Source organism: Ptiloglossa arizonensis, chromosome 14, assembly GCF_051014685.1.
Source record: "Ptiloglossa arizonensis isolate GNS036 chromosome 14, iyPtiAriz1_principal, whole genome shotgun sequence".
Lineage (NCBI taxonomy): Eukaryota > Metazoa > Arthropoda > Insecta > Hymenoptera > Colletidae > Ptiloglossa > Ptiloglossa arizonensis.
In genome coordinates this window covers 6,290,680-6,313,791 of record NC_135061.1, presented here as the reverse complement: position 1 = coordinate 6,313,791, position 23,112 = coordinate 6,290,680, and the positions used below count along the sequence as shown (strand labels likewise).

Below are 23,112 nucleotides of genomic sequence, written 5' to 3'. Positions count from 1 at the left end.
GACCAGTGTTAGGCACGAGGAACGTGGAGGGACACTAAATAGGAAGACGAATCGATAAATTTCTTCGTAAACAGATAGATAAACAAGCAGATAAGTTTGTAAAAAATGGGGAGGTAGGATCTCGACTTGCGGATGAGTTGCGCGTTCTCCCATTTGTAACTCCGTTCACCCGGCAAAGTAGGTAGAAATCCTTTCCCGCCCCCATCATCGGAGCCCACCCTCGCTTATCTATCCCTGCCGCGCTACCTATTTCGTCGTCCACCCTCCTCTCGAGCCTCTGTGCACGCTTCCAGGTTGGTGAGGACCTCCACACGGGCCAGCCGGTAGCATCGGCATCGCCAGACCGAAAACCCGACACGCTCGTCTGCCCCTGTACCAGCCAGCCCATCCTCGCGTTATGGCTCGCTCAATTGTTTCAGCCCCGTTGATCCAATAAAGGATTACGGAGAAACAATCGTAGCGTGCGCCAACATCCCCTCGCTTTTCCGCCACTATCGCTCTGCCTCCCGCCTCTCCGCATCCTCGTTCCTGTACACGGCAAAAGTTTCGACCAATATAGATATGTACACGATTCGACGCGATGGACACGTCGCGACGCGACGCGACACGACGCGACGTGACGCGTTCTTTTTCTCCGTATTCTCTTTCGCGAATGCTCGAATTGTCGTTCCCGTGGAATTGAACGCTCCCATATGCACCAACCTACAGGTTAGAAGAACACAGACCAACGTTCGACGGTGTCTCATTTGCGGCGGATGACTATCGACCATTCAATTTTTACCAACTATGACTTCTAACCGGTACCAAAGAACAGTCATCGATTAAGGGACACTTGTTTCTTTAATCACACGGATTTATTGTTCAGCAGATAGACTAGGCAGGATTTACAAATCATTTGCAGCGGATGACTCAATTTTTATCAACTATGGCTTTTAACTGGTACCAAAGAAGAGTCATCGCTTAAGGGACACCTTTTTTCTTAATCACACGAATTGATTGTTCAGTATGTTGAGTTTCCAATACCATCTAAAGATGATACAATCATCTCTGGTAACCGTATGCATGCACGAGTACGAATTCACTCTGCGAATAATAAGCGTGGTAAAAATTAACGGTAAAAGTTATGAATAATAAAAATTATGTCCAAAAGATACAAACGCACGGAAGCTATCGAATAATATCTATGATCCTCGATAGTAAACTATATACTTACATCGTTAAAATTACAGTCCAGGTACATGCAAATTTTGCATTTCACACGCGATTCCTATTTTCTATAGAATACAGAGAAATTCAGTTATCGAGGTTAATTCTAACAAACTAAAGTGTAAATAGTCATGGATTAGAGAATATTACAAAAGATTTATGCATTACTATCCGAGAGGGATGTGTGACAAAAAAATATTTTGCTTATGTTTATTTTATAGAAGACACTACTGAAAATAATCTTCGTTAATACTATTACAAATAAATTGGTAAAATTTGTAAGAAGAATGTTGATCCTTGTATACATATATAAATAGCACAAGTTGTCCACAAAATGCTAAACTCTGTACAATTTACTCCAATATTCAACAGAAAGAAGAGTTCAACGTTTAATAAATTCCATCGCAGTGTTTTAACGACTGGTTCGTTAAGCCTATATTTTTAAAATTATTTCAAGAAAATACATTGCCGAAACGGAGCGTATTCATCTGCACAGGAGGGTTGAAATAATGGGATGTAAGCGCGATTTGTACAAGTTCGGATCAGGGATGCGAGCCACTCGTCGAGTGCAAAGTTAGTACGCAATCGTGTTAGTCGAATCGCTTCCAGTCGACCGATCTTGACCAAATTCATAGCGTGTTGCGGAATTATGCCGGGGAAATTGATTATGCTATCTATAATGTCAGCTTTGCTCGAGAGCGTTGTTCGTTCGATTTCGCGAGCTGGATTTAACGGATCCACGTTACTTCTGTTCCACCGGAACTGAGCAATTTTTTAATTCGATCCACCCCGATTAATTCGCTTCGCGTGCTCGAAACATTTTTTCACGTTGAAGATTCGAATATTATTCGTAGAACAAAATAACCACTGTGATTAAAAACGTACTAATCGTTGGATCGTTCGGTTGAATGAAAAAAAATATAATCGATATTTTGTTTTTTCACGGGGTACTTTCGTTTCCACGTCGAATCGATCCATTTTTCTAATTAAGGATTTTAATCGAATTGAAACGTGTCCGTGTAAAATTATGGGCTCTTTAAGTAGTTCGCTGGTTTCGAATTTGTTTAAAGAATAGAGAACTTCGAAATTAGCGACGTTTACCTAGATTTCGTGGAAAAGTTGCACAAGTGAAATTTCATCTCTAAAATTTTCAACCGAATCGAGTTTCCTTCCCTTTCCCTTCAAGAAGGTTCAGTCGTCCGAAATAAATTTTCTTTTAGGTCCAGTAGTCGTGTTTGCAATGTAGGAATTGCAAAGAAATTTTCGTGTTTGCAAATTTCAAAGAATACGATCCGATTCTTTGAAGCTTCCTCTACGCACAGCAATATCTAATACACATTTTTCTAAATCAATAATAATTTGCAATAGAGTATTATTAAATACCAATTTCGACGTTAAAGAAATTCTTCAAGGTGTTGACACAAAATTATCGTCGAAACGTCGTATTTTTGTTCACGAATGGAAACTAAAATAAATAATCGTATGCACGAATTTAACATGGAAAAATGACGAAACGTGTTTCGTTAATTTTAATAACTCCGAGCGTCCATTGCGAACGCGCTCGCACAAATCTAGCTATATATATATATATTATGCGAGTACAACGTATCGTTAATCGTGGCAGAACATTATTCGTAGATTCTCAATTTCCCGTGCGAGTTGTGAAATAATTTTTCCCTAAACCCTCTTATTCAGATAGCTGGACTGTGAACACAGTAGCGGGGTTAACGAGTTTCATCCTCGATGCACCAAAATTTCGACGCCTTTTCATCGTCGGTCCGTGCACACCTCCATTTATTTATCAGGGGTGATCAATGTAGCGATTGCCGTTTTCACATACCAGTCGCCAATTTCAAATTGATCGGAGCCTAGTGGAATGTAAAATTAGGAAGAATCGTTCGAATTGTGCAAGGAAGAATTTTTTTAACGCTCGGTGCTAGTTTTAATCCGTAACTATCGGTGCATACGTACGAATAACGTCAACGCGATTCATTTGATAACGATCAATTACACGAAGAAGAATTAGAAAAAATGTAATACTATAAATACACCAGACTGAGTAGATTTTCCTGAGAATCGAAATAGGATAAAAACTATACCTACGTATAAGTATTACGAATAAATACACATTTTACTTAGTACGATACATTTCACGATTAAACGTATTCCTTTATCTTACTATTCATACACGTGTTAGTTTTCTTTCCTTCGTACACTACTTTTCTATATTTATTTTTTTCCTCACATTGAACATTATTTCTGAAATTTTTCTTAAACCTACACGTACGAAAAAGTATACGTGTAATCCAAGAAAGTGAAACCAGTTAAAACATTGTCACCGAATTAATTTCCAATTATCGTACACGGTAATTCGATATCAGTTTCAGAAAGTACTCTGTCAGTTCCACACACCGATTTTAATATCGGAATTAAATACCGGTCATCGGTTAGAAAACAGAGTGACGTTAAGTAGAATCTTAAACGCGTGGAGAGCCATTATCAAACGTACCATTTTCAAGAAGTAAACGTACGCGAACGATTAAGATATCCTTTGCGGGAAGGTTCGACTTAAATAAATTTGTCCGGCGTACAGTTTTTCTTACTCGTTCCCGTATAATTGACGCGACGTCTTAAACCTCCCGTTTCATTCAGCGGTCGTTTTTAACGTAAATTAAACGTAGTAATTAGACGTTAATTGTGGCTCACACGGGGCCGCGATGAATCACGTTTGACGACGGTGAAAAGACAGGTATTCGGTGGAAATATTTTCAAAGGGGGCGGAAAAGAGAAATAGAAAAAGAGGGGTCGAGAGAGGAAACGATTGGGAGAAAATAACGGACGGAAGTTGGGTCGAATTCGAGTGTGCTGGGCGGAGCTGGTCCGGGCTGACGATTATAATTAAATCAACAGTCACCGCCCACGACTTCCATAGCGGACCTTCATTTCGTTCAGCGATGATATTTCTCCTCGGGCTGCTCGCGCAAATCGAATTAAACGAAGGACAAATATTACTCGTTTTAACGAGACCACGCGTACGATTGTACCGTGTGTGTATACTTCCGTTGGATAATTTTTTAGCGCCGTGTACTGTTTTTAACACTTGCGGACTCGGAATTTAAACCGCAGGTTTAAAAGGACCTCTTTTCGAGCAATTTCTCAATTTCGAAGAACGATTGCATCAAGTGAGTACCGGATGACCGAAAGTAGTGTTTTGATTAATGGAGTTTTTCATAGAAAAATTCTTCATACAGGTATTGCGGAAAGAAGTAATTGGAAAATTATTTCTTGTTCTACGTTACACATAGTGAGCAATTATTTACGATGAATAATTGAATATAGGAGGAAAAATAAGACAAAAGTAATATGGTAAGTACAATTTTGTGTGAAGAAAAAAGTAAAAAGACTTTTTTATAAAGGAAAACCGAGATGCAGTAGCTAATAAAGTGCAGCCATTTTGTCACTTTTGGTACAGTACGAGGTTTTATTACCAATGCGTTTATTATTGGAGTAAAATGCACAAAATGAATCGTGTAACGTCTTCGTGAATACTAGGTTCTTCGATATAAGTTTTGTCGTTTTTTCCATTGTGAAAAAATACTACGACACTTGAACAACTTTGAACAATTGTAAATATACGAACGAGTCGACGGATCTACACGAAACTTCACACGTGTTCATCGAACAGTGGTACCATCTTTACAAAAATAAAACGACGAAACCAACAGCTCCGTTTCTTATCTATATATTATATTAATCTGTACAAAAAGTTTCGGTATAAAGGAAACCTTTACTTGCGACGAAAAGAGTGTCCCAATTTTCAATTTTTGACCCTAGAAACGTGTAAACTCGAAAGTCTGAGATTAATGACATTTCAGACGGCGCGAATTGATGTACTGTTTGAGTAGGAAAGGTTCGTTTTGACGGAAATGTTACCGGGTTAGCTTTTGTAAACGATAGTAGATGTTGGTTGTAACGTATACTCGCGCTATATAGCAGTCAATTTAATCACACAGTCCCGAAGGGTTCCACGGATATAAGGTCAGATGTTGGCATTTCGTTCGCTGCAGGGAGAAACTTTAACGGTGCTCAACGGTTCTTAAAAATGCCAACCGGATTCCCTTAATTAACGTCCGTGAGGGAGGAATTATTAAATGCAAATGTCACGCTTTCCTCGCCTTTTTCGAAACGAGGAGCGACCGATTGCGACTTAACTCGATTCCCTTCTGAACTCGTGATTGTCCCAAATCGTTTCTGAAGCGTGACTAGATTTGTCTTCGTCGATTGAAAATTCATTCACTGTGACTCGGTATCGTTGGATCGAACTTTACCACCGTATGCTACTAAGAGTATTGACGAGAAAGTATATCGTACAAGCATGATATAACGAAATGCTAATAGGTTGTTCAATAGTACTGTTCAATGTAGTATTGTTTAATGTAGTACTGTTCAATGTAGTACTGTTCAATGTAGTACTGTTTAATGTAGTACTGTTCAATGTAGTACTGTCCAATGTAGTACTGTTCAATGTAGTACTGTTCAATGCAGTACTGTTCAATGTAGTACTGTTCAATCTAGTACTGTTTAATGTAGTACTGTTCAATGTAGTACTGTTCAATCTAGTACTGTTTAATGTAGTACTGTTTAATGTAGTACTGTTCAATGTAGTACTGTTCAATCTAGTATTGTTTAATCTAGTACTGTTTAATCTAGTACTGTTTAATCTAGTACTGTTCAATATAATACTGTTCAATGTAAAAAGTATATCGAACAATCCTTAACAAACAGACCAAGTAGTTCATTATCGTAAGCAGTCGTTGCGATTTTGATTAAGTATCATTTGCACGAGAAAAAGAAAAGAAGAAAGCGAGATAATACGTGAACGACGAGTCCTCGAGTAAATCCGAAATTCGTTGGATCGATGGACGATTCGTCGTAGTCCCGTTAAAAAATTTCCCCGCGAGACGCGGATAAGAGCATTGGATCACGTAGCAAAGGAACCGATAAAAGAAGTAACGTGACCCTTCGAAAATCTAATGGCTCTCCAGACGGTCGGGGCGCAATTAAAAGTTGCGGTCGAAACTAACTAAACCAGCCAGAGTTTGATTTAAACGTTCCCGACCCCTCTTACTTCTCTACGTGACGGCGTTTAATTGCATTTAAATGGATGGCGGAAGAGGTCTGCGAGTGTCTTCGTGCTCCTCTAACGGAAACCCGACGCGAATAGAACTGACGTGAGCTGGATGTTCGTTAATCACGATCGACCAAAAGATCTTAATTGACCAGAGGAGCATTGCGAAACGATAATCGCCTCGTCCTTATTTCGTAGCGTTCAGATACATCAAACGTTCCCTCTTTACCTTTATCCTCATTACTTCCTGAATGGGGGAGCGAACTTTTCAGGAGACACTGCGAAGTAACACGGAATTCGAGTTCCCTCGGAGAAGTCATACTTCGGCGAGAAATCTTCACCTCTTTCACGAACGTTCCCTTCTCGACGTGTTTTTCGAGACAAATTATATCATTCGAACGGAATAAAAATTGAAATTTGATACTAATCTACCAAGTGGAAATCTCGCGACGATGTCGCTCTGTTCTTCTATCTTTGAAGGATTTCATTACGGATATTTATTCACAATTTTAATGGTCATTTCCGTATTAAGTATGTTTAAAGTAAATTGAAAACTAAATGTACGCGCGTGTATCAGTTTCCTTGGGGAGGTTAATCGTTTGGCGGATCGGTGCATTTTTAAATTAGATTATACGTACGAACGCGATGGTTGTTGAGAGTCACAAGCGAGAAGAATATTAATATTGAAATCACTTTATTCGTGTTACGAAGGGTATAGGAAGACGAGCAAAGTGTCTATGCATCGAATCGAATAAAAAAAAAATTGTTTTCAAATTTTTTCCATTTCTCTTCGAAGAACAATTGTTTATAGTTTGGACGGGGAAGGATATAGTGTAAAGTGAATAAAATCAAAGCGTAAAGAATTTGTTCCAAATAGTTCTTCGTGTCTCTAATTTCGTTGAGAGTTCCAGATTGATCGCCCAGCGATTATTATTTTTTAATTTTGTAAAAATAATTAGTACGATATAGATGGAAAAATTCGTACGTAATTGGCCACTTGTCTACTCGTGACAAGACTCGTTGCTAAATTAAAAACTTCTCGACTGGCTGGCAAGAAGCGTATAAATAGTTAACGACCGCTACGTGAAAAAATAACTCTATTCGTTCGCCAGAGTGTTTTTCCATTAAGTTTCTAAAACAAAAGTCTCATTTATATTTGAACAACCCTCGTATAAAGCCAAGATAAGCACAATAATGAGTACATACACGTCATACGGTTGCTTACCCGCGGTCACTATCAACGATATCTAACTGTAACTGATTGCAGGTAAACATGCGACGTGGTTCGGTAAGTTCCGAACAAAAGCGTGAACTTTGCTACTTTTGTAATACGAAGGTCACTTGTGTGTTTACCGTAGCCCGGAAACAAGGTCAAATAGCACGTACGTACGTTTATATCAACTTTGTTCATTGTTTTTAAGTACCAAACCCTATTCTTGAAGTGTATATTACTGTACGCTCTGTGTAACGTACTCGATAATTTATTCAACCGTGGAAGCGTTAAATTTTGCAGAAGAATAGCTTCGAGGGGACGAAGGAAAGATTTGATTGCTCTTATCGTGATAAATTCCACAACCATATTTTCGTGACTGTAACGTATCGCATGTTGGTACTAGATTTAATCGTAAGAAATTGAAACAGATCGAAGTATGAGCAATCCAAGTATTATACTCTTCGATTCTTTTATATTGCATCGATGCACGTTCAATATTTAGCGAAAACTTGACCTACTTCGCTATAGTTTGCACCTTGTTGTTCGTAGATGTTTGTTTATACGTCTATACACAGTCACGATTAATGGAATAAGTTAGTAAAATTGGGTCAAATAGTCACTTGAGCACGAAAGCTCTGTGCCACACCGCCTTTAGAGAGTCAGCTTCCGAAGAAGTTTGCCAGTACAAGATAAATATTCTGACAATGTTGTCGTTCGACTCGTACGATTTGTCGGTAATTTATCGAAAGCTATTGCGCGATGCTTTCATCGAGGAAGGAAGAAACACCGGATAAATCTAGGATAAATCTTGGAGCATCGATTTATTCGCTGGGAGATTCCCTTTTCCGACGACGAGGGGGACAGTTTCTTTTAGAAATTCTCTTGCAGCCATTCAGCATTGCACTCGATTCATTTCTGTAGATTTTTGCGGTATCTCTCGCAAGCACTTTACGCTTTGATAAATATCACTTTACGCGACGCATCGATGGTGAGCGGATTTCGCTTGAAATCGAAAAGAAACTGACGCACACGGACGTACACAGACAGGCAGAGAGAGAGAGAGAGAACGTACAGATGTCGTGGAAACGAAAATATCGGTCCCCGGTTTCCTTTCCACGGCGTACCGATCCGTCGAAGCGAGAAATAACTGCAAATAACGTTCGGGGATTACTTAGTTACCGCAATACACTTGTGCCCCGTGCAACTCTGTATCGTGCGATGCAGTAACCGGGTTTCCACTTCCTCTTGTCTGTGTACTTTTGTGACGGATATCTCGACGATGAGTACGTACACACTCGATGTCGTCGAGATGAGAGACGGAGGGAGAGGGTGGGAGAGAAAAAGAGAAAGAGAGAGAGAAAAGAGATTTTGGTGAGTCTCTTCACAAAGCACGGATCTGCCCCACTCGACACGTTCACCAACAAGGGGGAATTGAAAAGCTGTCTGGCAATCCGGATGGCTTATCCTGGCCTACCACCCTTCTTTTCTGTATCTTTCTCTGTTTACTGCACGCCGTTTCTTTTCTTCTTTCTCTTTCTCAATCCCTCGTTTACCTCTTATAGATAATTATCGTTAATTGTACTTCTTCAATGAGTCGAAAGAGAAGAAGAAATTACTGCCGTGAATTTTTCTCTCGAACTGAACGAAACTTCGAATCTGTATTTGCGGTCAAGGCTCGACGTGAACTCGTCGAATTCTATCTAAAGCAACGAACTTTTCTCGTCAAGTATCAAGACGAGTGTTTACGACGTTCACGACATGTTAGATTGTTCGATAAGTTTTGATAAAATTAACTTATCCAAGAGTACTGTATTACATGGTATTGTTCAATAAGTATAACTGTACTACGTAGTACTGTTCAATAAGTTTTATCGAACGACAAAACTTATCGAGCAACCTATTAGAAGCGGACGTTCTACAGGGTAGTGTTTTGGACCCTTTCTTGTACACTTGTATATATGAGATATTCCAACCCTGAGTTGGATATATCTATATTATATATAATATAATAACTCAACGATAGATTATAAAGACAAATTATAAAGTCTCTTGGAGTTATTTAAAAAAAAAAACAATATCTTCGAATTGCGTTGTAAAGTGGTACCAGTTCATTTGTACCTTAGGGAATGAAAAGAGTTCCCTTCCCTAAGGAAGGGAGCGTTAAAATATTTCTAATCGACGAATTACACTATACTTACAACGTTATCTTTACAACGTGCAATAAGTATTGACAAAGTCGTTCGATGTCCGAGCAATTAAGTGGATGAACACTTAAGTGTAAAATAACTATCAATCGAGGGTATCCGGCGCTAAAAGGTGACGGCCGGTTAAACTGAATTGCAATATTAGCGCAGGACCCGATCGAGGTTAATAATAATTAATTTCTGATGCACTCGATACGGTTTTCAGTCCCGGTTGCAAGTCGATGGGAGGTCGATCGCGCGTAACGTACTGCGTACGTCAAAACAACACCGTGGTCGTTCGTTTAATTATATCGTTGCCATAAGTGTACCCACACTGTGAGTATATTACATTCGGTCGATCGCGCGAGCCTGTTAGTTCGTATGGTTACGGAGTATTTACTGACACAATAATTATCGCAATTGACGAGGGCAGCCGCACGAGCAGTCAGACCGCAGAGCAAATTCTAGGGACGTCGAGTAGTGTTACGTGGCAGCCACTCTCTCACCCTACACGCCCTCTGCTACCCCCTGGCTGCTATTTCTTGCCTCTAGGTTTCTATGACGATTCACCTGCTCCGTGGTATCGACACCGACAACCTTCGTCCAACGATCATTAACATTCGTTTGGATTTGGGATACGTCCAAGGGATCGAACTGTGCTCTTTCACATTCGCGAAAAATACGTATCGTTTCATTGGGTGACGTACAATAACGAAATATGGAGAACACTGGTGAAAAGTATCGAGTTATAGTTCGCTTGGATTCATGTGCAACGAAGAAAAATACGAAGAGATATAATATTCAAGAAATTATTATTCTTATCATTTGTAGACGTTGGAACTATTCTTAAATCGTCGTAAAATGAGAGGGATAATGGTACGGATAAGAATTGGTTGTTATATTGTTTCTTTAGTTAAAAGTTTCAATATTCAAGTTAACTTTGCGATTTGTTTCGTCACAAGAATACAAAACTATCTTTCTGTCGAAGAATATCATTTCTTTAATGGTCTGTCTATTCAGATCGACTTAACAAGGAATGAAAACTACTGTTAAAAATCAAGTAACGAGCTGTGTTGTAATTACGTAACGTAGCTTGACAATCGTCACTGTAATTGTTTCACGTGTAAGATAGATATTATATAATTGCCCGAGGGAAGAATGCGACGGTGTACGGATAAATATATGATGTATAAATAATATCTAGAAAAAGGAACGTTCGATTACAGTGGATTGGTGGGTACAACTCGGTTAATTCGATTAACCCGGAGTGAAATTGTTTGCACGGTATCAAGTAACCCAAAGTTATCTCGTTGACCGTTTACAAACGGGGGGAGCGTTCACGGGTGGAGCTTCTTTTCTTTCAACATAAATATACTCCGTTATTAAACGATCAGAACATATAGCTTTATTCACTACTCAATGATTAAGGATCGGTGCTGACCTTACGTTTTAATGTATTACATTTTGGACGATGGTGGAATGTTTACCGGAAAAATATAGACATTTTATGAAACTACAACTCGTGGACTCGTAACCATGGATGAAACGTGCGTTCTTCGTTTCACACCTGAGACGAAGGAACAATCGAAACAATGGACCAAAAGGAAAGGGGAGTGTGTGATAATTTTCATTGATTATTTTCACAAAGGGAAAACAATCAACGGAGAATATTACACGAACTTATTGCACAGTTCGAGTGACGAAATGGAGAAAAAACGACCACATTTGACGAAAAAGAAGCTTTCGTTTCATCAAGACAATGCACCATCCACCATCCAATGCACCACCATTGTTTCATCACACATCCGTTATCGTGATGGCCAAAATCAATGAGTCAAAGTTCGAATCACTTCCTCGTATACCCTGTTGGCTAGATTTAACCCCCTCGGATGATTTTCCATTTTCAAATTTGAAAAAAAAATTCAGTTCTCACTATAAACAGGGTATGGAAGCTGTTGGACATTGTTGGGAAAAGTGTATCGATCTAAATGAGACTATCCAGTAATCTACGTTACTTTAACATTTTGAAATCGATTCGTGCATTACAGGTACGTGAAAAATATTTTTTTCCAAATCTTTTTTCTTTTCTTTGTTAGGTCAGGTACTTCTGGGACGAGCCTGTCTCGCTTTTTAAATCCACGTTGCCCGCGAACAGTCCACGTGCACAAGTACCTATTCGAATTGGAACGTGATTGCTGCGAATTACCGATCGCGTGTTTGTCGAGACGACGAGGACATTTTTCGAATAGTTTTCTCGCACAGTGTCAAGTGTTTGCGTACCCATTGGCGTTGATAATAGGTAACGACGAGGCCTTTCGTAACTTCATCGCGACAAGGGGTGGAACAATGGTCGCGTGGCCATCGTCGAGAAACATTACACCGTCACGCTCCTAAACCTTGCATCGTCGATCAGAACCATCAGACTAATGGGACGTAAATTAATTAATAACACGCTCGAAAGTACTGTCGTTAACTGTTTCTCAGTCTATCGCGAACTAGTAAGTTTTTCGGCGTGTGTTTGGACAAGTTAGCTTGGAAAAGATTTACGATTATTCTTCAATTCTTATATCCTTATTCAGCGATAAAGATGGAATAATAGTTAACGTTAAACGAATTTTAATTGTCGTTAGTATGTAGCATATTCCTTAACCTACAATTCTTGCTCAGTGAAGATGAATAATCAATAACAGTGCTAAGAATAATCCAAGCAGAAAATAATCCAAAAAGAGCTATGTACAAGTTTCTGGGTCATAGACCTGGTAAAGTGGTGTTAAACTCTAGCAGGAAAAATGATCCAAGAGTAATCATCCTTGTAACTACTGGAGACCGGAGACTAGGGCCTTTCGTACTCATCCTAGATGATTCGAATATGACGAGAGGTCTAGTTAGTCCAAGTGAAACCCTTCTAGTAGCGGTGGGTACCATTTAGTTCATGATCTTCGATCAATGGAGTTAAAGGCTTAGTAGCCTGGGTACTCACAGGCTCTGTACACTGTACTGTTCCTTCCTCTGTGTATAACAAACCGAGGTCAAAGTAATCCACGTTATTCTTTTCGAATAACTTGCCCAGTTCAATTCACAATACAGGTCTACTCGAGACTTTGTACATTTAATTTCAACAGTTTCCACGTTGAACGTTTCACCACACAAGAAAACGTTGAGTTATCAATTACGTCTAACATGTTGGTTTACAATTGAGTACTTACACTCGGTCTACAGCTTCGTTGGAAATTAATTTAACCCGAATACGAACACAGTTACACGTTCGATTGGATCGAATTTGTATTTCATCTGTTCTTCCAAATAGGGTCGAATTTCTTAGGGGTTAAAGCGTAAAAGATGCACGATGATGATCGTGAACTTACCGTTTCTCGAGGAGGGCTCCAGCACTGTGGGGAATTGCGACCATTGTGACCGTTGCTGACCGATTTCGAAACCGAATGAAGATTCTGAACAGTGATGTTGAGAGGTGTTACCGGATCGTCTTCCGTCGTCTCGATGTCCACCTCGTCGTCAGAGTTGTCCTCGTTGTTTGTCACCGAGGTGTCCGGTGGTTGTTCCCGTGCCACTGGTTCGACAATCGGTGGTCCACGGATGACAGGACGAAAGGCAGACTGATGAACCGATGGATTCACCGTTGGTATCAGTGGTTCCGTAGGGCTTGAACCGCTTATGGGTGGTGGTAAAGGTCCTGGACAATAATTTTCACATTTATCGTAGACTAGATAACGAATGGCTTGCACAAGGTACCACGAAAAAGGATTTATTACAGGGGTAGTGTTTACTAGCCTCTAAACTGACAAGGAGAGTATCGAAAATAATAATACGTTTTTCTAATTTGTCACACCTTCGATTGCATGTCAAACACATACTTTGGGGTTAATTAGTTTCTCGTTTGCAAAATTACAGTTGATGAATCAAATTAGCCAATTCCGAAGTACCGATTAATTTTGCTTAGAATTATTGTTCGTTTAAAATCAATATAGTCAAGAATGTCGTCTTTTCTATTAGATACTATAATCGTTAAATAATTAAATAAAATGTCTTTGTTTTTTTAACTATTTCTATTTATTCTACGATTATTTTATTCATCGCTTAAATAATGTGTAAAGGAAACATTACACAAATAATTGTGCGATAATTTTGAAAATATTCCCGTACAATTCAAAATATTCCCACCGTTTAATATTTCTTTGACAATTTCAGTGATGTATTATTTTTGTAAAGCGTGCACGACGTCTCTACGAATAGTGTTTCGTTTAAAATTTACGCTGCTTTGCAAAGTATACAGAAACGCGGGCTAGGTATATCTACACGTATTATTATAATCCCGTGTGTAGTGAATGTCAAACATTAACTAACGTATTTGTTGCGAACCTCGGTTAAGCTGATCCTCTAAATAACTTGCCCAATCTATGGTTGAAATGCATTACCAGCATTGCTGGTAACTTTTGAACGCCACGCCAATTAATGACTACCTACTCGGGCAGCGAGATTTTCTTCACTATTAGTTAAAATAATTTCAATTGATTAATACTAACCTCAGAAGTAATTCGAAATAGTAATATCAATCGGTAATACGCAGATATTTCGCTAAATATTAATAATTATTATCAAGGATCATTACTTTACACCCACCACCGTAATAGTTTATAACGTACCGATTAATAATTTTCATTGTAATTTTCGATTGCTCGTTTCTCGTGTAATTATACTAATGAACTCTCCTATTCGATGTTGTTTGTACTCGTAACGCGTGTACCTGTACGACGGTATGCTACGTTACATGTAAATTACCTTCGTTAACTATTAAAAATACCATACACGGAGCTGTCTTATAATAAAATTACCAAACCCAAAAATATGCAATGAAAACATATCAACACATTACTTCTACTCCCTTTGGTACATATGGAAACATACCGATAAATTACTTCCATTGCCTAAACAGTATCATCAAAAAAGTGTTCATTTTCATTGTAATACATTCCCTCGATAAATTCTCCTTTTTTACAAATCTAAGAATTTTCCTCACGGTGAGATTAAATACTGTGGAAAAGATTTTATTCGACTCACCAGGAAACAATACAGGACTGTTCTTGGCCAACCACGGTAGAGCGTAGGGCGGAAACGGGAAACCAGGAGTTTTGGCTGCAGCGACGGCGGCTGCCTGCTGATGCTGATGCCACACGTAGTCCATGACGAGACTCCTCGAGAGGGGCAGAGGCAATTCCGGAAATGGCGGCACACGTGAATGCGTGGGCGACGGGACAAGGGCGGATATCTGTGCGGTGGGGGACGATCTCGGCCGTTTGGCCGGGCTCGGCGATTCTCTTGAAGATGGATTATTAAGTAATCGTTTTCTAGTCCCGCCGTTGAACATCGCTTTAACGTCCTCCCAGGCGTGGACCACGTCGTCCGGCGGATTCCCGGACAGTTTCATGTGACGACGCCAGGAATTGAAGTTCGCCGCGTTCGGCTCCACGTGCTTGTCCTGTGGCCCGATCTGGTGCGAGTGAAAGATGAACTTGTTCGGAGAGAAGAACAACCCGCAGTATTTGCACTTTATGCACTTGGCCCGCGAGCTGTTGTAACGAGACGGGAGAAACGCTCCGCGGCAACCCCATGAGCACTCGTGGTGGACCGGGAACGCGAAATCCTCCGGCAATCTTTGAACAAACGACAACCTGGTCGATACATCGTTCGACGTTAAAGATCATTAGCTTTCGTTCGATGAGAAACAGTGCAACCGTACTTTCAAGCATTGCTGGTTAATCTACTAGCTTAGCACGAAACGCTTTCTATTGGGAACCGATTGAAATTAAGAGAGAGTGTTAAGAGAATCTATTCTCATGAAAAATACTTCTTTTAAAAAATTAAAAGAACAAACGCACCAGTGAGCGATCGTTGCTGAAACCGATGTTCGATCGAGATCGTGGTAATTAAATTTTTCATCTGTTTTAAGTTTGCTTTCTATTGGGAACCGGTAGAAATCAAGAGACAGTAGTAAGAGTATCAAGAGAGTGTAGCAAGAGTATTAAGAGAATCTATTCTCATGAAAAATAAATCTTTTGAAAAATTAAAAGAACAAACGCTCCGGTAAGTGATCGTTGTTCGAACCGATATCGAAATCGCGGTAATTAAATTTTTCATCTGTTTTACTATAAGTTTGCTTTCTATCGAGAACCAGCAGAAATTAAGAGAGAGAGAGTGGTAAAATTATACTCGTGAAAAAGAAATGTTTCAAAAAACTAGAGAAACAAACGCACTAGTAAACGATCGTTGCTGAAATCGACGTCTGATAGAGATCGTGGTAGCTGAATGTTTGATCCGTGTTAAGTTTGCTCTATTTTATACCTTTTACGGTGATATCTCTTTGAAAATGTACAGGAGGTTTTCCCGGTTAGAGTGTTCGAGGGAAGCTAACCAACCTGGGTGGCGCATTGTCGCAGAGGAACGATTTGCAGAGACGCTCGGCTTCCCTTCGCGTAATCATGCCGCATCTTCTTGAGGAAGCGGGCATGGCACCGGCGCGACGGAGTATCTCTAACTGGACCGGTGTGCATTGCACGCAGTTGATGCCCAACGCCACTCGCCGATTGTGAATCTCGTTGTAACTGAACTGTTTCAGCAACGTGTTGCTGATCTGCGCCAAACATAGCCGCTCCTGGCCCTCGATCACGAGGGACACGATGCGAATCCCGTAGATAGAGACCGTGCCCACCTGTAACTCCTATAGGTTTAGATTCGCGACGCGGTTCCTCAACTGTGGGCTTAGAAGTTTTTCATTAATGATTGCGCGCGTCACGGTACACTACCAGCGATGATCTTTCATCGTCGATGTCGCGCGGGAACTTTCAAATATTTACCCGACGAACTTCGAACGCGAACCTATGGTATCGTTACCAGAGATATAGTAAGATATCGAGTGCTATCGATCTTTATTCGTGACGTTACTCGTTTCGATTATACCAAGAGATTATTTAATACGTTACGTTGAGAGTTCAGTGTGAACAGGTTTTAATTTTTATCTATGTATATGCAAAATAATATGGATCTTTAGATCTTGACGAAACGAACAAAAATATTTTGATCCTTTTTCTTTGGAACGAGTATTTAAATATGAAAACGCAAATTTTTTGGACTGTCACTTTGCTCCTTTTGTTAAAATATTTTAATCCATATCATCGTTGTCCATATCATAATGATCTCAATATTTTGATCAACCATTTATTTGAAAAATAAGGAACCAGGTACGAAGCATGCGTGTCAATTTTAATTTAAATATTTCTCCATTATATATTCATTTGGATCAACTTAAAACAAGAATGTTAAACATTTACGCTGCTTGTTGTTAGGTTAGCCTGTAGCTTACATTTCTTCATCGAAGGAGTAAAGCAGAAAGAGGGTACAACGCTTTGGTAACGAGGACATCACTGTGACGAAAATAACTATCGTACATACTTCATCGATTAGGAACAGTTATGAAACAGAATTTCACGTTACGGAAGGATACGTGACAAAAATAACCGTCGTACATCCACGCTTATCGATTCGGAATGTACAATTATAAAATAGAATTTCACGATGTAACGAGATATATACGTATGCATGTATGTATGATACCTGACTGGATTTCGAATGCGACTGTGGCTGTGGCGATTGTGCTGATTTTTGGGGCGCGGTTATCGGCGGCATCGATAATACCGCTGGCACGTCCATCCTACAAAAACAATAAAACAGAGATATCAATTTTTAAACGTCCCATTGATTTACAAAACGCGTAATAAATTATCGCTACCGTCGCGAGACGAACAGTTTTCGAATTACGAGTCTCGACCGGTTGAAATTTTACGTTTCCTGTAACAACAACGTAACGCGATAAAAATAGAAGCAACACGGAACGACACGTTGTTCCGTCCTTCACGCTCCGCGTTACTTCCGTTCCCGTTGTAATTATATTTATTACATTTTATCGATCACTCGTCATCGCGAGCGAAACAAACCGGCCCGGTGTCATTAAATGGCTGCTTGCGCATTCGGTTCGATTGAATCGTGTCCTCTGCTTTTTTTTTTTTTTTTTTATTTTTCTCGATTAGACATTTGCCTGTTCGCGGTCAATTACTCGCGATCACTGGTAGCCTGGCCACATTCGTGTGCGTCATAGTGATCAACTTTTAGCAATACGGGTACCGTGCCAGCGTGTGGATTTCAGTCGTGATTAAGTCCAGTTTCGCTCTATCACACTTTCAGGGACAATTTTTCATCCTTGCTGATCATCGATTCGGTTCAAAGAGTAATCAAACGACAGGATTAAGCTTTCGCGGGACAACGTCGTTGCGTTTCGTCCATTTTAACGAATCTAAGAACGAACAGAGTCCGATCAGACGATAATACTAACAGACAGGGGTTTACGTACGAAAAGCTTATTAATATTCGTCAGAATGAATAAAAAGAATTTCGTGGTTGTTGAATCTCTCTCTCTTTCTACGTTTCGACTTTAATTGCTGGCTCTCCTCGGAAGAATTAACATTCTGAAATATTCGAAAAGGATAAAAAGTAGTGGCTTGTTGAAATTAATTATTAGAACGGGGAAATATTTGTAGACGTTTGGTAAAGGGAAAGTGAAATTTTGTAGTTTTGTTGGAACAGATGTCTAGAAGGAGAAATTGTCGAACATTGACGCATAAAACTGAAGGTACTACCTTTTTAAGTAAAATCAAACAATTGTACCCGTAATATTTTCCTTGTCACTATCATTGTATACTACATTGCTTAATTGTTGCGCAAATTGCACAAAATGTTGTTTACCAACTTCACGCTTTTCAGTTTATAAACATATGTACGTGTATCGTTCCTAAGAAGGCCAGGTTAGCTTTCTATGGCTTTCTATGGCAGAAAATTATTATTTTTGTGATCGGTTTGCTCGTGTAACCAAACAGTGGTACATAATTTTCGCCCCTCCTTCTTCGTATTACAATATTGTAAGCTCGTCGCACAGAAAGCGTGTGTTTTCGTAGCCAGTGATCGCTCAGGGACGATACTCTCTGAAATCTAGGAGTTCGTCGAACGATCTGCAATCGTGTAACGTTGATTATACGGAAACTTAACAACGAACTATTCGAATCGCGTTTTGTCGAGCCCGTGTAAGATTCTCGATCACCGAGTTTCCCTCCCTCGATATCGAAAATTGCGACATCTTTTCCCCGGTAAGCGTTCCGTACGAGGAAACTCTTTCAGACGTTTCCTCCCGATCGGTGAAAGGCTCGGTGGACGAAAAGAAAAAGGGAAAAGAAACAAGAAGCTCAGATCGGGAGAAGAAAGAAACGTGGAGAAGCAGAACCGAGCATAGGGTTCTTTATCCTCTTAGTCGAAGCGGTGAGGCATCTCGCTGGAAGACGGGAGAGACGGAGTACCAATAAGTGGGCCGGGCCAACTGACTACAGACTCCTTCCATTAGTTTAACGCGCGGCGAAGATTTCGTTCGGATTGTGAATTTTTCATGAGAGAACGTCGGACGAACGTGAAAGACGGAGAACGACGGAACAAAAAACGAAGATGGACGGAACTGGTACGCGAGGGGGTGTAGGAGGAACGAGGAGACAGTGGAAAAACGATGAAACGGGACGGACGGATACGACTTTGCGCAGCTACGCCGGAAAGAGAGAGTTAGGTCGATAGGTAGCACGGGAGACACCGTGGACGAGAGAGATGGAGCGTGGGCTGGGAAGTAGAGGCCGAGGCAACCCTCGGTGTTGATTTTAATTGAAAACGCCTCCATGAAGGTACACGACTATACACCGTTCACCCGTGTACACGTACAACAGTGTACGCGGATAAAACTCATCTACAAGCGGGTATAGCCCTGACATAGAAGTACAGAGAGCGCCAGCGCTCCAGCAAACGTCCCCGGGGACCGTGGAACCAGGGGGTAATTCAATTTGACACCCCCCACCCACGCTTAAACAAGGCAGCACCCATCCGACCCTCCACCTTCACCCTTCTCTACCCCCTACCGCGGTAGCTTCTCTCTCTTTACCCCGTTTCCTCCCCGCTCTCACGGTTCGGCTCGTTCTCGTCCTCGTGCTCTCTTCGTCGCGCAAATTAAATTCTCATCCACCGTGAAACAATGCCGGTACCCGAGCCGGAACAACCCCCTCCTTCGAACCACTCCATCCACCATCCCACCTGCAGCCTCCGTCGACCATTTCCTCCCAGCACACTCCTCTCTATCTCTTTCTCTCTCTATCTATATCTCTCTCTCTGTTTCTCTCTCTTGCTCTCTGTATCTCCGTCTCTCTCGTTCGTTCGTCTTCTCCCTCTCTCTGTATCCGACTGTTCCTGGATTCCCCTGGTCAGCGGTACGACAGATCGGACTCGAATCGACCGCATTAATTACTCGCTACTTACAATTAGTGCAAACTAGGAACGGCCGGCCGCGTACGTTCCACTAATGGTCGCGGTGTTTGTTCGTCTACTTACGCGGGATACATTAGCTAATTGAGCGCCGATAATGAGATACGGTTCTTCGACGCGTGGATGGGAATACCAGCGAGAAGGATTCCGATACGACAGGACGGACACCATCGTCTCGCGAGTTGTTTCACGCACTCTTTCGTTAACTTCGCCGATCGTCAGCTTTAATCAAATTCAGAGAATTTCGTGGAGATCACACGAGAGATGTATTTTATAAATACAATATACTATAATAAATAATAACGCTATAATAAATATACTATAGAAGTATATAGACGATAAATGACTCCTCGCGTTTAAAATCGAGAATCTGTCGAGTGATTTTTCCTGCGAGTCTTGTAGGTTCAATTAGTTTTGGAGATGTTAGGTTCGTCGTTTTATTTTTCTAAAGACTATACACTACCGTTTGATAAACATGTGTGTAGTTTTGTGCGGATCTGTCGACTCGTTCGTATGTTTACAGTTGTTCGAACGTTGGACTGTCGTAGTATTTTTTTTACAATGGAAAAAATGAGTAAACTTATTGGATAATTTAGTATAAGAGAATATTGTTTGGTCTATCGAGAGTACACAGGTTATAAAAATAAATTGGCGTTTCGTTTAGGTATTACTGATGGATTCGATGAGATTGACCTAGAAATGCTTATCTAACACGCAATTAATCCTAGGTACGTATTTTATCGCAATAAGGGGAAAGAAATTGCGATTTTTCTTCAATTAAATTTTAAACGTTAAGTCGATTGAAACTTGATATACAGTAGTATTGCTTGTCGTCACATTGTAGACAAAATTTGCTCCAATAGTTAATCCAATATTGTGTTGGATCATCTCAAATCTTTTAGACTAGGTACGTGTAAGTAGAAGAAATAGAAGAGATAAAAATTTCGTTAAAATCTGCAAGCAGAATGTTTAGAATCGTTTGTGAAACGATCAAAACAATTTTCCATTGTAATTTACTTTATTTCAGACAAAATAGAAAATAGAAGAGATAAAAATTTCGTTAAAATCTGCAAGCAGAATGTTTAGAATCGTTTGTGAAACGATCGAAACAATTTTCCATTGTAATTTACTTTATTTCAGACAAAATAGAAAATAGAAGAGATAAAAATTTCGTTAAAATCTGCAAGCATAACGTTTAGAATCGTTTGTGAAACGAACGAAACAATTTTCCATTGTAATTTACTTTATTTCAGACAAAATAGAAAATAGAAGAGATAAAAATTTCGTTAAAATCTGCAAGCGTAACGTTTAGAATCCTTTGTGAAACGGTTTTCCATAGTAATTCACTTGATTTCAAGCAGGTGTACAAAATAGAAAATAGAAGATATCAAAATTTCATTAGAATCTGTAAGCATTACGAACGTTTGGAATAGTATGTGAAACGATCGAAACGATTTTCCATTGCAATTTACCCTGTTCCGAGCAGGTGTACAGAATAGAAACTGATCAAAATTTGGTTAAATATCTGGAATCGTAACGTTTGGAATCGCTGGTGAAACGATCGAGACGATTGTTCGTTACGAGGAAGACCGTAAATTGGAGACGTAATAACGCGAGGAAAGTTTCATCGTCGTCTGTTTACTTTCTTCCGGGATGTGGAATAATGTTTCCCCGTTTCCCGTGCAGCTAGAACCACGCAACGCCTAGGTATAGTGCATTGGAGAGAAACGGACGCGATACAAGGGAAGTTGTAGTATGCAGTAGCGGGTAGACGGGGGCGAAGTCGCGAGGATAAGCGTACCCTGGGGCTCGCGGATTATTTAAATGCAAACACAATGTTGTACCGAGGCGTATTATTCCCCTCTCGGTTATTTTACAATTCAATCTGCGATCCTCAGTTCCTGGAGGCGCCAGCCAGGGTTGGGGGGGTTCAGGGACGGGGTCGGGGAACGCTTGTTCGTTCATTGTAACGTTGTTAAATCTCTGCGCTTCCATTATGACTACATCGTGCTCTCGTTCTCTTTCTCTCTCGCCCCCTCTCTTTCATCACTGCTGCAACTCCCGCCTCCAGTGACTATACACCCCCAACTTGTGCCATTCTTGCCCTTTCGCTCCCTCTTTCCCTTATTTCTCTCTCGATTCTCTTTCCCTTATTTCTCTCTCGATTCTCTTTCCATTTTTCTCTTTCTAACGTTCTCCGACATCGGTACGTCCTTCGAATTGTATTTTCTTTCTTTCTATCGACTGTGCAACACGTCCGGTTGAAACGTGTACCCGTAATTATCAGGGTGTACCATGAAATACGGAGCACATTTGAAAATTTCAATTTTATCGAGTTGTAATTACGACGAAAAATAATTTCGAGCACGAAATGACCGTCTATGGTTTTGTCTTGAAAGTGATTTTATTTATTTAAAATATTATGGAAAAAGATCCGTTGGTCTACGTTCGACGTTATCGAACTTAATTCTTTTTAAGTTACAAAACAGGCATTTTTTGTTCTGCAGACATTAAAACGTCAGGTATGAACTTTTAAACCTATGTTGCATATAAATCTATCCTTACAGTGCGAGAGCTGCGTTTGATTGGCAGTCTTACAAATTTTTAATTAAAAATTAATTAAAGGAGAAAAATCTCGTACACAAACATTTTATTTTCCATGCAGAATCACCTTCTCGGTTGCAGTCATTATAAAACTATACAAGTATTTAAAACTGCGTTCATAAATTTAAAAGAATTTATTTATGACAGTTGCAATATGAATTTCATAGGAAACGAGAATTAAAATGTGGAGAAGGTCGGGGGATTTGAAGGGTTTATAGCCAATGAATTGTCTATTTTGTATCTGCAAAAATTCACATTATCCTAAGTAAGCTGAGTCTCAACCCCTCTTTGGATAGATCAAACGATGCACTTTGCTCTGAATATCATCCATTACGTAACACAAACAAATAGTATTAAATTCC

At 40.1% G+C, this 23,112-nt stretch overlaps 1 protein-coding gene across 6 annotated transcripts in view; it reads right to left on the bottom strand.

The window, feature by feature from the left end:
• The window catches only part of Fuss (SKI family transcriptional corepressor fussel), a 126,102-nt gene that overhangs the window by 9,392 nt on the left and 93,598 nt on the right, over nucleotides 1-23,112 (bottom strand). For 3 of the 6 annotated variants that reach the window (XM_076326472.1, XM_076326473.1, XM_076326469.1), the window contains 4 exons: nucleotides 17,357-17,453; nucleotides 16,162-16,463; nucleotides 14,807-15,417; nucleotides 13,096-13,421 (listed from right to left, as the gene is read on the bottom strand). In XM_076326472.1, coding sequence (XP_076182587.1) covers nucleotides 13,096-13,421; nucleotides 14,807-15,417; nucleotides 16,162-16,463; nucleotides 17,357-17,452 — 1,335 coding nt within the window. In that variant the 5' untranslated portion in view covers nucleotide 17,453. The remainder of the gene's footprint in view (nucleotides 1-13,095; nucleotides 13,422-14,806; nucleotides 15,418-16,161; nucleotides 16,464-17,356; nucleotides 17,454-23,112) is intronic. The other 3 variants (XM_076326474.1, XM_076326470.1, XM_076326471.1) reach the window with 2 other exon arrangements.